We start from the raw sequence: 16,329 nt of genomic DNA on the forward strand, positions 1-16,329 counted from the left end.
AAAAAAAAAAAAGCTCCAGGACCACAGGATGTTTGTTTCCTGCTATATTGCACTTAGTAGGTGTTAATAAAGTCCTTAGTGACCCAGAATCTAAAGCAGGTTCAAGAGCCTCAAATGGGTATTTGAGACTTTGGTCCTGGACTCAAGAGCTGAGTTTGGCATTTGGATTCTAAGGGAAAAAAACTAGGTTCCCAGGAGGTCCCAACCTCTAGGGAAGGGCTCCAGCCACCAGCAGTGATCCCTCACCCCCAGTCTTGTTCCCTGATTTTGTTTTGGCAATACCCATGTCTGTCTCCAGCCCCCACCCGTCCCTTGAGCTCTATTCCCATGATCCAATGAACTGCTAAATGTTCATCCTGATGTCCTAGACCCTTTACCACCATCATGTCCCGAATTGTCCCTCAAACCCATTCCTCCTCCTTGGACTGTCTCAGGGTGGCCCCAGCATCTCCCAGTCCAGTTCCAGTCTCTTCCCTGGCCTCCCAGCCCCCAATTTTGACGACCACCCCCAATGCAAAGAGATCTGTCTAAATCTGATTATGCCATCCTCTTGATAAAACTCTCTAATTTCTCCCCATCTCAAACAGAATAAAATCTGCTGATCGCAGATCACCTAGACCCTGTCAACTCCTCTGACCTCATCTCCTCCCAGGTTCCCCCTTGCTTCCTATTCTCTAGCCATAGTGGTCATTCTATAACTCCAATATTCCAGCTCCTTCCTGCCCCAGTCAGGGCCTTTGCATATGCTGTGCCTCCTGCCTGGGATACTTTCTCCCTTCATCTTCATGTTATGCAACCACCAGCTTCTCAGAGAGCCCTTCTCCAACCAAGTCTAAAATCTCGTCAACCTGATATTTTGTATTCCTTTTACTGCCTTATCATAATGTATTCTTTTTTGCAAAGCTCTTACCTAGAGCTGATGCCTTTCTCATATACCTCCAGTTTAATTACTTAAGGGTTGGTTTATTGTCTGTCTCACCCACCACAACGTAAGCTCCATAAAGGCAGAAAGCTTGTTGATTAAAAAAAAAAGAAAGTAAAGAGAAGAAAATTTGTCCATTTTGCTTCTGAACAGTAAAATTGCCTGGATTTGAATTCCAGCTCCACTATCCAGCTGTATGACCTTGAACATATTATTTCTCCTCTCTGGCTTCACTTTCCTTACCATAGAATGTAATAAACGGTACCTAATTTATGGGGTTGTTGTGTGTATTAAATGCCAAGTGCTTAGAACAGTGCCTGGAATGGAGTAAAAAAACGTATAAATAAATTATCATAGTGACGGTAGTGATAATGATTGTTATTTTTATCATAATTTTCACCCCCACCACCTGGAATAGGATTCCCGCATCATACTGGGAAAATTTTTGAGATGAATGAATGAGAGTGGGAGATGCCCTCCTAAGGCCACACCTTGGCGGGGGAAGGCCGGGCAGGGGTCACTTGGGGATCACCTGGAAGCGCAGGATGATGGTCCAGACTAGCCCCAAAGTCAGCCGGTGGTTTCCATCCACGATGTCATGCGAGCCCACGTTTTCCAGGTGCACGCGCTGCTCCTTCAGGAACTGCAGCGCCTTGTCCACGTTTTCCAGCGAGTGGATCCTCATGCGACCGCGCGTGGGCCTCGGCTAGGGTGGCAGGCGCGTTGGGAGGTGGACAGCCCGGCCAAGTCCCCTGTGCCCCAGGCCTCACCCCTTCCAAAGACGCCGCCCCTCACGGCCAAGCCTCCTGGATGGCCAAGCCCAAGCCACGCCCCCCCCGTCTTTTCAAAGACCTAGGACCCAATCCTTTTGAAGGAGCCCTGCCCCTTCCCAGAGCCAGACCCCTTTCAAGGGTCCGTCCCTTCGAGGCTTATTCTAGTTCCTGACCCCACCCACTCTACTGAAGCTCCGCCTCCGACCTGGTAGCCACACCTCTTAAGAAGCCTCTTAAGAAGCTGCAACTCGTCCCTCCCCCTGGATCTCTGTCCAGGCCCCCTCGGCGTGGCCCCCAGTTCCATGGCCACACACCCCCTGCCTCCCCGCCGGGCCCTTGCTTGGAGCCACGCCCATTCCCCCAGGTCTCCCCTCGTTTATTGCACTATTACTTCCAGGGGCGTTTGTTTCTGTTCTATAGCCGTGCCACTCACGGTTTCTGAGCTCCTTTAATAAATCTCTAGCTCCCTCAGAATCCCACCCTTTGCGATGAAGCCTCACCCAAGCCCAGAAATACAGCTGCAACCCACACAAGCCAGACTCATACCAGGGTCCTGTTTCGTTCCCCATAGTTCCATGACCCGGGCCTCCCCTCCCGATGACCACGGCACCCTCATCCATAGACCCCCTGCAACAGGGTCCTGCCCCTATTTTATAGCCAGACGTCTTGCAACAGCACTACTCCCCATCCCAAGCCCCGAGTCCGCAGGAACCGCGGCCTTCACGGTCCATGTTACCCGCGGCAGTTCCCAGCCACGCCCCCAGGCTCACCAGGCCCCGCCCCGCGCCTTAGCCCCGCCCCCTGGATAACGGGGGCGCTAGCCCACCCGCCCTTCTGGGAAGTTAGCCGCCCCGGGTCACAGCCCTGCCCGGGATCCCAGGGCCGCCCCCCGCCGCCGGGCCCCGGGTCCCCTCACCAGCTGCTCCCCGGACAGCACTTCCAGGAGCCGCGTGAGCACAAAGCCGTCCCGGAGGTCGGCGTAGAGGTCCGCGATGTGGCAGCCAACGCGGGCGAGGTGCGAGTTCACCCACTTGGTGAAGGTCTTCTTCTGCACGGCCTCGCGCTCGTCTGAAAGACAGGCTCTGATGAGCCCCCGCACCCCTGTACCCGCCCCCCGCAGCTTCTCCCCAGCCCTCCACTCCCGCCCAGACCCCAGCTCTGCAACAACAGTCAGGGCTTGGCACCGACGGACGGCTCCTCCTACCTGGGACGCCCTGCCTACCCTTCCCTGCGCACCTGGAGACAGGTCTTAGAGCTTTCCTGAGATATCACTTCCACAAAAAGCCTTCTCTGATTCTCTCTCTCTCTCTCTCTCTCTCTTCCCCCCCCCCCAGAGATTTTATTTATTTACTTAAGAGAGAAAACACAAGCAGCGGGGAGGGGCAGAGGGAGAGGGAGAAGCAGACTCCCCACTGAGCAGGGACTCGGATCCTAACACTAGATCCCAGCACCTGGTGATCATGACCTGAGCCAAAGGCAGACGCTTAACCGACTGAGCCCCCCAGGCCCCCCAGCCTTCCTTGATCCTCATCCCAGTTGGCCCTATTCATGCAATCAATACATATTTGACCACCTAGTATGTGCTCCGCACTGTTCTAGGCTCTGAGTATAGACAGAGGCCTTCCCTCCCAGAGCTCAGTTTAGTGGGACCCAGATAATACACTAGGGGGCTGTGGAAAGCTAAGGAGGGGGGCAGGACAGAATGAGAGTTGTGTTTCAGGAACACCTCTGGCTACTGTGGGGAGGGTAGGTCAGAGAGGGCAAGAATGGCAGCTCAGGGGGGACACTGGGGAAGTGACTCTCGAAAGAGAGGACAAATCAGGGCAGAAGCTGGAGATGGGGGAAGGGGACACAATGGAGAGTTAGTCACTGATGAAAAAATTAGACATGGCACTGACGAGGTGTGGGGGATGAAGAGGAAGGAATATGCTAGAAGGAATGCCCCCTCCATGACAAGGGACCATGTCACACACACCCTCGAACTCCCCACTCTGCGGTAGTTAGACTGCCAGCTAGATCCTGAGTCTCCCACATCCCTAGGGTGCATAGTAGTAGGCATGTGACTGCCAACGGGTGTGGGGGGAGAATGTGTACAACTCCTCAACTGCTGCCTCACTGACAAAAACATTGCTTGGAAGCCGCTCCTACTATCTTTTTTTTTTTTTTTTTTTTTTTAAGTAGGCTCCACAACCAGCATGGAGGCCAAGGTGGGGCTCGAACTCACCACTCACCACCCTGAGATCAAGACCTGAGCTGAGATCAAGTGCAGTGCGGGATGCTTAACCAACTGAGCCATCCAGGGGCTTCTCTCTCTCTCTTATTTATTTTTTTAAAGATTTATGTATGTATGTATTTATTTATTTATTAATGAGAGACAGAGAGAGAGAGATGCAGAGACACAGGCAGAGGGAGAAGCAGGCTCCATGCAGGGAGCCCTACTCAGGATTCCAGGACCACGCCCTGGGCCGAAGGCAGCACTAAACTGCTGAGCCACCTGGGCTGCCCTCTCTCTCTCTCTCTCTCTCTCTCTTTTATAACAGCTTTACTATGAGCTATAATTCACATACTATAAAATTCACCCTTTCAAAGTATAAATTCACTGATTTTTAGTATTTTCACATCACCATCTAATACCAGAACATGCTCAACCCTCCAAGAAAAAACCCTGTGCCCACGAGCAGTCACTCCCCCACTCCCCCTTCTCCCAGCCCTAGGAAACTATTATTTTTAGGATTTAATTTATTTATTCATCAGAGACACACAGAGAGAGAGGCAGAGACACAGGCAGAGGGAGAAGCAGGCTCCATGCAGGGAGCCCAATGTGGGACTCAATCCCAGGACTCCAGGATTACACCCTGGGCCGAAGGCAGACGCTCAACTGCTGAGCCACCCAGGCATCCTGCCCTAGGAAGCTATTAACTTACTCTCTGTTTCTATGGATTTACCTATTCTGGACATTTCATATAAATGAAATCATACAATATATGAGCTTTTTGGGTGTCTGGCTTATTTAGCTTAGCATGTTTTCAAGGTTTATCCACATTGTGGCATGTATCAGTACTTTATTTTTTATGGCTACATAATATTCTATTCTCTGGACATCCTACATTTTACTCATCTGTTCACCAGTGGACAGTGGGGTTGTTTCCACTTTGTGGCTGTTATGAATAATGCAGCTGTGAACATTTATGTACATACAAGTCTTTGTGTTTTCAACAATCTTGACTATATGCTGGGGAGTGAAATGGTTGGATTCTATGGCAACTCTATGATTAACCTTTTTTTAGAAAAAAATATTTATTTGAGAGAGAGAGAGGAGTGCACAAGGAGGGAGAGGGGCAGAGGGAGAGGGATAGAGAGAATCGCAAGCAGTCTCCCCACTCAGCGCAAAGCCTGATGCAGGGCTCGATATGACAACCCTGAAATCATGACCTAAGCTGAAATTGAGTCAGACACTCAATCGGCTGAGCCACCTGGGTGCCCCTATGATTAACCTTTTGAGGAACTGCCGACTGTTTTCCAAAGTGGCTGCACCATCTTACATTCCCACCAGTGAGGTATGAGGGTCCCAGTGTCCCCATGTCCTCAACACTCCTTGCTATTTTCCCATTTGATCACAGCCATTCCAGTGGTATGAAGTGGTGTCTCAATGCGGTTCTGATTTGCATTTCCCTGGTGACCTATGATGGTATCTTCCCATGTGTTTATTGGCCATTTGTGTATCCTCCTGGGAGAGACATCTATGCAAATCCCTCGCCTGTTCTTAAATTAGGTGAGTCTTGGGCATCTGGGTGGCTCAGTAGTCGAGCATCTGCCTTTGGCTCAGGTTGTGATCCCAAAGTCCTGGGATAGAGTCCTGCATCAGGCTCCCCACAGGGAGCCTACTTCTCCCTCTCCCTATGTCTATGCCTCTCTCTGTGTGTCTCTCATGAATAAGTAAATAAAATATTTTTTAAAAAAGTTTAGGGATACCTGGGTGGCTCAGTGGATGAGCATCTGCTTTCGGCTCAGGTCATGGTCCTGAGGTCCTGGGATCAGGTCCCGTATTAGATTCTCCGCAGGGAGTCTGCTTCTCCCTCTGCCTATGTCTCTGCCTCTTTCTGTGTGTCTCTCATGAATAAATCAAGTAGATTTTTTTTTTTATGATAGTCACACGCACACAGAGAGAGAGAGAGAGAGGCAGAGACACAGGCAGAGGGAGAAGCAGGCTCCATGTACCGGGAGCCCGACGTGGGATTCGATCCCGGGTCTCCAGGATCGCGCCCTGGGCCAAAGGCAGGCACTAAACCGCTGCGCCACCCAGGGATCCCAAATCAAGTAGATCTTTAAAAAAAAAAAAAATTTAGGAGATCCCTGGGTGGCTTGGCGGTCTAAGTCTGCCTTTGGCCCAGGGCGTGATCTTGGAGTCCCGGGATTGAGTCTTGCATCGGGCTCCCGGTATGGAGCCTGCTTCTCCCTCTGCCTGTGTCTCTGCCTCTCTCTCTCTCTCTCTCTCTGTGTGTGTCTCTCATAAATGAATAAATAAAATCTTTAAAAAAAATAAAATAAAAAGTTTAAATTAGGCAAGTCTTCAATTTTTTAAAAAAGATTTTATTTATTTGAGAGAGAGTATGAGAGAGAGAAAGCACAAGCCAGAGAGGAGCAGAGAGAGAGAGACAAACAGACTCTACACTGAGCATGGAGCCCAACGTGGGGCTCGATTCCATGACCCATGAGATTATGACCTGAGCTGAAACCAAAAGCCAGATGCTTAACCCACTGAGCGACCCAGGCACCCTGGGTGAGTCTTTTTTTTTTTTTTTTTTTAGGATTTTATCTATTTTTTCATGAGACAGAGAGACACAGGCAGAAGGAGAAGCAGGCTCCATGCAGGGAGCCCGATGTGGGACTCGATTCCGGAACTCCAGGGTCACATCCTGGGCCGAAGGCAGGTGCTAAACCATTGAGCCACCCAGGGATCCCCTGGGTGAGTCTTTTTATCATCTGTACTTCCTTTGCAACTTCATGTGAATCTATCATTATTTCTTAATTTAAAGTATTACCAGGGACACCTGGGGTGGCTCAGCGGTTGAGCTTCTGCCTTTGGCTCAGGGCATGATCCCACATTGGGATCGAATCCCACATTGAGCTCCATGCAAAGAGCCTGCTTCTCCCTCTGTCTGTGTCTCTGCCTCTCTCTGTGTCTCTCATGAATAAATAAATAAAATATTTTTTAAAAAATAAAGTGTTACCAGAACAGTAAACTAATGCCTGGCCTTCCTTTCTCTTTCCCTAACTCGCACAAGCTTGAACACAAGGTCCAGAGGGCACAGAGTAGAAGAAGAAAGCTGGAAGCCATACTCATTGCTCAGAGCAGAGCCTCCCTAACCCACGAGGCTGCTCCTGTCAGGATTATGCAGGAGGGAGAAGTAAGCTTCTGTCTCCTTTAAGCCACTGCATCGCTGGGTCGGTTTGTTGCAGCAGTTCAGCTGCACCATATGCTTAGCATTTCATTACTAAATAACTTAGCTATCATGCTTTTAAGTTTCCTATGAGTGCAGGAAGCAAGATTTGTAGAGCCAGTCTCTTTCCCTTTTTAACCATTTAAAAATCTCTCAACAATTTTTTGCATAAAATTTACCTTTTGTAATATTGTTTTTATAAAGATTTTATTTATTTATTCATTTATGAGAGAGAGAGCATGAGCTAGCGAGTAGTGAGGGAGAAGAGTAGAGGGAGAGAGAATTTCAAGCAGACTCCCCTCTGAGCACAGAGCCCAACAAGGGGCTTGATCCCATGACCCGGAGATCATCATCTCAGCCAAAATCAAGAGTCAGACGCTTAACCAACTGAACCACCCCAGGCGCCCCGTAGTATTATTATTTTGTATTAAATAAACTCTACCCCCAACATGGGGCTCAAACTCATGACCCCAAGATCAAGAGTCTCATGCTCTACCGACTGAGCCAGCCAGGCATCCTCTTTTGTTTTTTGTTTTTGTTTTTGTTTTTTGTTTTTTGTTTTTTTAGGCATCCTCTTTTGTAATATTAAATATTGCATTTGAATCTGGCAGTGAAAATATATATACATTGTTAAAAAATATCCACTGAGGGACCTGTATTTTTTTTTTTACTTGAAACCAGATCTTGAATGTTTACCTGTAATTTGAAAGTGAATATGCAGAAATGAATAGTAAATCCATGTGAGATATCTTGTTTGTTTAAATGCACGTTTTGTGCTGTGTGGAGAGGATGGGGACTCGTGTGAGCACCTGAACATCAATCACACACCAGGAAGTGGTAACAGAATAGACGCTGAATTAAGTTTTGGGTTATGCTGCCTTCCAATCACTGGTGCCCTAGCCAAATAGCAGATTTTGGCCAATGCTGAAGCCAAAGTGGACCTTCTGTGCACCGCCCCCCCCCCCCCAAGTGTGGCGCTGAGTGAGGACAAGTGCATTCAATTCTGCCTCTATTGATAAGGCACTGTTTGACTTCAAGTGAACACGTCTCCTCTTTGGGCCTCCATTTTCAAAACGAGGGGTCTGGACTAAGTCAATGGATTCTGAGGGATCCTGAGTGTTTGGGAACTCATACTTGGAAGACAGAGATCCATGAGAATATATTTTTTATTTTGTAATTTCACTTTGATGATATCCAAAGAAAACTAATAGAAACATTTCCTGGACCATCCGGATGGTGACTTCATAAAGCAGGATACCATGAAATTTTGGGTCTTGTGACTATAGTCTTGCTAGCATGGAACAGGGGTCCAGAGTGGAAACACCCACACAGGCCAGGCAGGCCCTGAAATTGAGAAAACTAGGCCCTAGATCAGGGGCAGTGGCCACACACAGCCCCTGTGACTGCAGCCTCCCAGGAACTGTATCCCTGAGTTGCTGTATCATTTGATATTCCACGAGGAGCCCCAAATATGGATTTTTTAAAAGATTTTCTTTTTTCTTTATTCATGATAGACATAGAGACAGAGAGAGGCAGAGACACAGGCAGAGGGAGAAGCAGGCTCCATGCAGGGAGCCCAACACGGGACTCGATCCTGGGACTCCAGGATCGTGCCCTGGACCAAAGGCAGGCGCTAAACCGCTGAGCCACCCAGGGATCTCCCAAATCTGGATTTTTAAAGACAAAGTCTCCTTATTTTTTATCTATTTATTAAATATTTTATTTTTTTAAGATTTATTTATTCATGAGAGACACAGACTGAGAGAGAGAGAAAGAGGCAGAGACATAGGCAAAGGGGGAAGCAGGCTCCTTTCAGGGAGCCCGATGTGGGACTCGATCCTGGATCCCGGGATCACAACCTGAGCCAAAGGCAGGCGCCCAACCACTGAACCACCCAGGTGTCCCAAAGATTTTATTTATTTATTCATGAGAGACACACAGAGAGAGGCAGAGACATAGGCAGAGGGAGAAGCAGGCTCCCTGCAGAAAGCCTGATGAGGGACTCGATCCCAGGACCCCTGGATCATGACCTGAGCTGAAGGCAGACACTCAACCACTGAGTTACCCAGGTGCCCCAAAAATCTCCCTATTTTTAAATACTGGCAACCGATTTGTGTTTGTAGAAAACACAGTGGGAGTGGGGCGCCTGGGTGGCTCAGTCTCACACTCTTGGTTTCAGCTCAGCTCGTGATCTCATGTGTTGTGACATCAGCCCTCTGTTGGGCTCCACGCTCAGCAGGGAGTCTGCTGGAAGATTCTCTTCCTCTGCCCCTCCCCGCACTCCCATGTGCATGCACTCTCCCTTGCTCTCTCTCTAAAATAAATAAACAAATCTTTAAAAAAAGAAAAAAAAAACCACACAGTGGAGGTGAAACCAGATATGTCCCAGAGTGCCACTTCTGACCTAAGATGACACTGAATGTTTACTGTGCTGGGGAGTGTGTTTGGCTACCATGTAGGGTGTCTTCCGTTGCCCCTCTGGCACCACCCCTACTGTTCTGCTTGAGCTCTGGGCCCAGGGAGGCTGCTGGTGCAGACTCTATGAATGGGCTCCACGGCCCTCAAAGGCCTCAGACTTTCTGTTGGGTTTGACTAGAAAGAGATCAGAGGAGAAAGGAATGGGACACCCGGGTGGCTCTATGGGTTGAGTGTCTGACTCTTGATTTCAGCTCAGGTCATGATCTTAGGGTCCTAGGATCGAGCCTGGAGCCCCAAGTTGGGCTATGTGCTCAGGTCAGAGTCTGCTTGAGATTCTTTCTCCCTATCCCTCTGTTCCTCCCTCCACGTTCTCTCTCTCAAATAAATAAATAAATAAATAGGGGGAAAAAGAGGAGAAAGAAGGGCTGAGGAATTTATTACCTCTCTACATGAACTGAAAGCTGTCAGCAGTGCCTTATTCTCTCCCTACATCCCCAGCTCGGGAGGCCTCGGCCCTCTCACCACTCCCTGACCTGCTCCAGTCCCTGGGGTGTCCACTGGCCTCGTAGTTTGTAGGTTCCCGTAGCCCTGGCCACACCTCTGTAATTAGTCCCTTCATTTAGTTCTCCTCAATTTTACCCCCTTGAGGAGAGCCATCTGCTTCCTGCTGGGACTCTAGCTGGCACCCATACCTTTGGGTTGTCAAGGCTCCAAGCCAAATGACAACTGTCCTACCTCTGCCATTGTGCTCACATTGAGTTGTCATTTATATATTCTTCTCCACTGTGGAAATCACCAGTCACAAGCAAAATACATTTCCTTAGAATAAGATTTCAATGTATTTGTATCTTAAATACACGGAGACCTTTGTAAAGCTGAAAAATAACTAACTCTTATCCATTGTTGGCTAAGGGGAAAGGATATAGTGACATTTAGTATGTTAATGATGCTTGGCTCCTGGTCTGAGGAAAGTTAGGAAGCTGGAGGATACCAAGTAGAGGAAATGTGGGGACCTCATAACTGCCCCTCAAGCCTACTGGTGGGAGTTATAGACTAGGGCAGCTAACTGGGAAGTTATCAGAGTCAAATTAGGGCATACCCCCATGACACAGAAGTTCTTTCTCTGTGCATATGTCCCATAAACTCTTCTACACATAAGGAGCATGTATGAAGGTGTTCCATCCAATGCTACTGGGGGGTAAGGGGTACAGGCAGGTTGGGGGTTGGAGACAGCCTCATTGTCCATTGTTAGGAAAATCGAATATGGTGAGTTCACGCAATAGACTCCATGCAGCAGTTAGGAGCAGCAGCTGAGTCTTTTTTCTTTCTTTTTTTTTTTTTTTAGATTTTTAATATTTTATTTTATTTTATTTATTTATTTATTTATTTTTTTATTTATGATAGTCACAGAGAGAGAGAGGCACAGAGACACAGGCAGAGGGAGAAGCAGGCTCCATGCACTGGGAGCCCGATGTGGGACTCGATCCTGGGTCTCCAGGATCGCGCCCTGGGCCAAAGGCAGGCGCCAAACCGCTGCGCCACCCAGGGATCCCTAAAATTTTATTTTAGAGGGAGAGAGAGAAAGAGGGCACAAGTAGGGAGGGGCAGAGGGAGAAGGAAGAGAGAATCCCAAGCAGACGCCATGCTCAACAGGGAGCCCTTGGCTCGATCCCACAACCCTGAGATCATGAACTGGAGCTGAAATCGAGTCAGATGCTTAACTGACTGAGCCACCCAGGCACCCCCACATGGCTGAGTCTTAAGGCATAGTGCTGAATAAGAACAATGCAAAAACTCAAACTTAGGCCCACCTGGCTGGCTCAGTGGGCAGAGCAGGGTTGATCTCAGGGTTGTGAGGTCAAGCCCCATGTTGGGCCTAGAGCTTATGTAAAAACACAAACAAAAACCTGCAATCTAGAATATGCTAACCTGCATCAACTAGCAATACTTGCATGCACAAGCCCATACAGGGCTCTCAGATTTATAACAAAGTGAAATTGCAGTTCAGTAGGGAAAAGAAAGCCTTTCCAATAAATGGAACTGAGTCAACTGGATATTCATGTGGAAAAAGAAAACAAACCCTGACCGACATTCCACATTGTACACAGTAATAAATATAGTAAATGTCATCTGGCTTATAAATCTAAATGTGAAAGGAATAAATATGACTTTTAGAAGAAAACCAAAAAATCTCCATGACCTTGAAGTAGGCAAAGATTTCTCTTTTTTTAATATTTTATTTTTATTTATTCATGAGAGACACAGAGAGAGAGGCAGAGACACAGGCAGAGGGAGAAGCAGGCTCCATGTAGGGAGCCCGATGCGGGACTCAATCCCTCGACCTCAGGATCACAACCTGACCTGAGCCAAAGGCAGACACTCAACCACTGAGCCACCCAGGTGCCCCAGCAAAGATTTCTTAAGACACCAAGTGTTAGTCACACAGGAAATAATTATTACGATCAAATTAGGGACACCTGGGTGGCTCAGGGTTTGAGCGTCTGTCTGCCTTTGGCTCAGGGCATGATCCTGGAGTCCTGGGTTCAAGTCCTGAATTGGGCTTCCTGCATGGAACCTGCTTCTCCCTCTGCCTGTCTCTGCCTCTCTCTGTGTGTCTCTCATGAATAAATAAATAAAATCTTTTTTTTTTTTAATTATCCAATTAGACTACATTTAAATTACGAAATACTGTTCATCAGGGTACCTGGGTGGCTCAGTCGGTTAACACTTCAACTTGGGTTGTGATCTAGGGGTCCTGAGACAGACCCCCAGTTCAGGCTTCCTGCTCAGCAGGGAGTCTGCTTCTCCCTCTTCCTCTGCCCCTCCCCCTGCTCATGCACCTTCTCTCTCTCTCTCTCTTTTTATTTTTTTTATTTTTTTTAATTTATGATAGTCACACACGGAGAGAGAGAGAGGCAGAGACATAGGCAGAGGGAGAAGCAGGTTCCATGCACCAGGAGCCCGACGTGGGATTCGATCCCGTGTCTCCAGGATCGTGCCCTGGGCTGAAGGCAGGCGCCAAACCGCTGCGCCACCCAGGGTTCCCTCAAAAGGCAACTTTAAAAGAATAAAAAGACAAGCCACATAGTAGGAGAAAACATTCACAACACACAGATCTGACAGATCCTGGACTTGCATCAGGATATATAAGAACTCCTACAAAACAATCAGAAAAAGGCAGGAAAATTAATAAGCAAATAGGCAAAGCACCCGAACAGGCACTTCACAGGAAGCTATCCAAATAGTCACTAGACACCTGAAAAGGTGCTCCACCTCATTAGTTGTTATTAGTCACCAGGAAAATGTAAATTAAAACCACAATAAAATGCACACCCATCAGAATGACTAAAACTAAAAAGACTGACCATACTAAGGGTTCGATGTACAGTAACTGAATCCCTCATATACAGAAATATAAAATGATACAAACTGGTAGTTTCCACTAAAGTTAGATATACACCTACCCCTATGACCCAGCACTTTTCTCCCCATGGAAATCAGTGCTTAGGCCCACCAAAAAACAGGTGCTAGAAAGTTTAAAGCAACAACAGTTCGTAACAGTTTGAAATATCAGTAATTACTAGTATGCAATAGTCTAGCTTGTAATAGCCACAAATGAAGAGTAACCCAAATGCTCATCAACAGGTGAATGGATAAACTATGGCATATTCACACTGTGGAATACTATACAGTGATGAAAAGGAACATTCTACAAATACAGGTAGACATGGATGACCCTCATAAGCACAGTGTTGAGTGAATGAAGTCAGACACAAAGGGGTACATGCTTCAGGATACTATATTTATATGAAGTTCAAACACCAGCAAAACAAACGTGTGCTGTTATAACTTAGGATAGTGTTTACTTTTGGGGTATAGCAAGAGAGGCAGCCTGAGGGGGGCTTCTCTGGGGTTGTCATATTCTGTTTCCTTATATGGAGACTGGTTACTGGGGGTGCTCACTTGTGGAAACACTGGACTCTCACGATTTATCTGCCTTTTAGTGTGCATGTAATATTTTCATAAGCGGTTAAAATATATGTATACATGCACACTAATCAGCAATGCACGTTTTGCAAAATCATTGGCATGCAAAGAAAATAATTTGCATTAAAACTATCAAATGGGATCTCTGGGTGACGCAGCGGTTTAGTGCCTGTCTTTGGCCCAAGGCGCGATCCTGGAGACCCGGGATCGAATCCCACATCAGGCTCCCGGTGCATGGAGCCTGCTTCTCCCTCTGCCCATGTCTCTGCCTCTCTCTCTCTCTCTCTCCTTATGACTATCATAAATAAATAAAAATTAAAAAAAATAAATAAAACTATCAAATGGAGCCTGGGTAGCTCAGTCCATTAAGGGTCAGACTTTTGATTTCAACTCAGGTCTTGATCTCAGGGTCTTGGAATTGAGCTCCATGATAGTCACCATGTTTGAATGTGGAGCCTGCTTGGGATTCTCTCCTCCTCTGCCCCTCCTCCAACCCTGCCCATGTAGATGCACACTCTCTAAAAGAAATAATCTGTTCTTTAAAACAAACAAACTATCAGAATGGTTATCCACAGGAAGGCATTGGTGTGAGATGTGGGAATAAAAGAGAAGAAGCAAATAGGAGTGCCTGGCTGGCTCAGTTGGTAGAGCATGTGACTCTTGATCTTGGGGTTTTGAGGTCAAGCCCTGTGTTGGGCGTAGAGATTAATTTTTTAAAATGTTAAAAAGCAAACAGAGTAGATGAATAGATAAAGAGGAGGAGAGGGTCCTCACATAGAAAGAGGAGGACGGTGAGCCATAAACTGAAGAGCATAATTAAGGGCACTCTCTTGAGCATGGGGTCCAGACAGCTTTTTCAAAGATGTTCATAGGAAAGCATGTTACGTAGGACTCTGCTCAAAGGGTTGGCCTTAGTTTGAAAAGAGAAAAAGGGTGAGGGAAGTAAGCAAAGGGATGCAAAAGAAAATGCACCCTAGTGGTCTACCATGTTAGGTTTTCAAGCTGCAACATAGTTAGACCAGCATCAACAGCATTTTAAAGTTACTGTTAAGCTGAATGTTAACTGCTTTTGCATGGTTCTGGAGTCCAATAAAACATGCTTTAGCTTTAGAAAACTGTAGGCATAAGAGATATACACAGAGTTGTGGGTGTGCTGCATTTAGGAAAATCGTAGATACAGTAATTAATTAATTAATTAATTAATTAATTTATTTATTTATTATAGATATAATCATTTAAGTAGACATAGGGAGCCTATGAGATTTTTTTTTTCTTATGGGGGATCCCTACATTTCTCTGGTCTAGGTGTTCATCTGTCTGTGGTATTCAGCACTGATGTTCTGGGAGTCAGTGGTTCTCAGATGAGAAGAGTCCTCGATCCCCACATTATCACAATCTACCTCTGCTTAAAATCTTGCCTTAGCTCCCCAGTGCCCTTACGCCCTTCATGGTGGTTTATGGTGCCCTTCAGGATCTGACTCCTACTGCCTCCTTTTGCATTGTCATTTGCTCCCTACTTCAATCTAGCCACTCCCAGCTTTTGGAGGTCTTGCATATGCTGGTCCCTCTGCCTGGAATATTCTTCTCCTCTCCACCCCAAGGTTTACTATTATTCATCCTTCTGAGCTCAGCTTAGGTATCTCCCCCTCCAGGAAGCATTCTGACCCTCTGGACTGAATCAAGCACATCATCTGAGCTCCTATAGTCCCTGGGCTTCCCCATCCCAGTCCTCTGCCTCTGCCTCACTATCTGGACCCTGACCACTCTGGGTCATGACTCTGGCTCGATCTAACTCTCCCAGTGGCCTGGGAACCCTGTGGGCTGGCTCAGTCACTCTCACATCCCTTGTATTGTCCAGCACAGGTCAAGCACAAAGCAAGCACTGAATAAATATTTTGTGGATGGAATAATAAATTCTAGAATTCCAAGTTGATATGATCCCAAGTGTTTATGGTTCTAAGAGTCTGAAAGTATGATTTTAAGTTTCCAAGAGTATATTTTATACCATTCTAATTTCTAAATCAGAGGAGGCTGGCAATCTGTGAGTTCATTCTGGTTCATCCTTTGTGGCACATACAGATAATTTTTTTTAGAATTGGGAAATTGCAAAGTAACATCAGAACTAGTAATTTTAGACTCACATTTCCCCATGGCTGGAGCTGATGACCAAAACAATGCTCTACAGTTGACCACGGCCCCCTGTCTACCCTATTCTCTCATTTATGTCGCCTGCTTCCCAGAGGCCCTTGGGTTTGACACTACTCCTCAACATCTTATAATTATAAAGTTCCAAGAATCTTAGTATCAAAGATCCCACAATTGTCAAATGTTGAGTTATTAAAATTCTCAGATTCTGAGGGAACTGCTTCTGATCTTAGGGTTTCTAACCTTAGGTTAAGATTTCATGATTACCACAATCTATAGTTTATAACATTTCGTGTTCCCGAGATAACAAAGGTCCCAAGGGTCTAGTGTTTTAAAGGCTTAATAAGGCTTATGACTGGGGATCCCTGGGTGGCTCAGCAGTTTACCACCTGTCTTTTGCCCAGGGTGTGATCCCGGAGTCCCGGGATCGAGTCCCACATCTGGCTCCCTGCAAGGAGCCTGCTTCTCCCTCTGCCTGTGTCTCTACCTCTCTCTGTCTCTCTTTCTCTCTCTGTGTCTCTCATGAATAAATAAATAAAATCTTTTTTTAAAAAGGCTTATGATTATGAAGTTACATGTCTCTGAAGGTTCTTAGGGTCTTTGCTCATAGTTTTATTTTTTGCTTTTCTTTTTTTTAAAGATT

At 46.7% G+C, this 16,329-nt stretch overlaps 1 protein-coding gene across 1 annotated transcript in view; it reads right to left on the reverse strand.

Annotated features, from left to right (window-relative positions):
* SPTBN4 (spectrin beta, non-erythrocytic 4) overlaps positions 1-16,329 on the reverse strand; it is a 77,104-nt gene that overhangs the window by 56,912 nt on the left and 3,863 nt on the right. Inside the window, exons 4-5 of the mRNA XM_025424953.3 lie at positions 2,612-2,763; positions 1,455-1,628 (exon numbers count right to left, since the gene is read on the reverse strand). Coding sequence (XP_025280738.3) covers positions 1,455-1,628; positions 2,612-2,763 — 326 coding nt within the window. The remainder of the gene's footprint in view (positions 1-1,454; positions 1,629-2,611; positions 2,764-16,329) is intronic.

This window comes from Canis lupus, chromosome 1 (genome assembly GCF_003254725.2).
Source record: "Canis lupus dingo isolate Sandy chromosome 1, ASM325472v2, whole genome shotgun sequence".
NCBI lineage: Eukaryota > Metazoa > Chordata > Mammalia > Carnivora > Canidae > Canis > Canis lupus.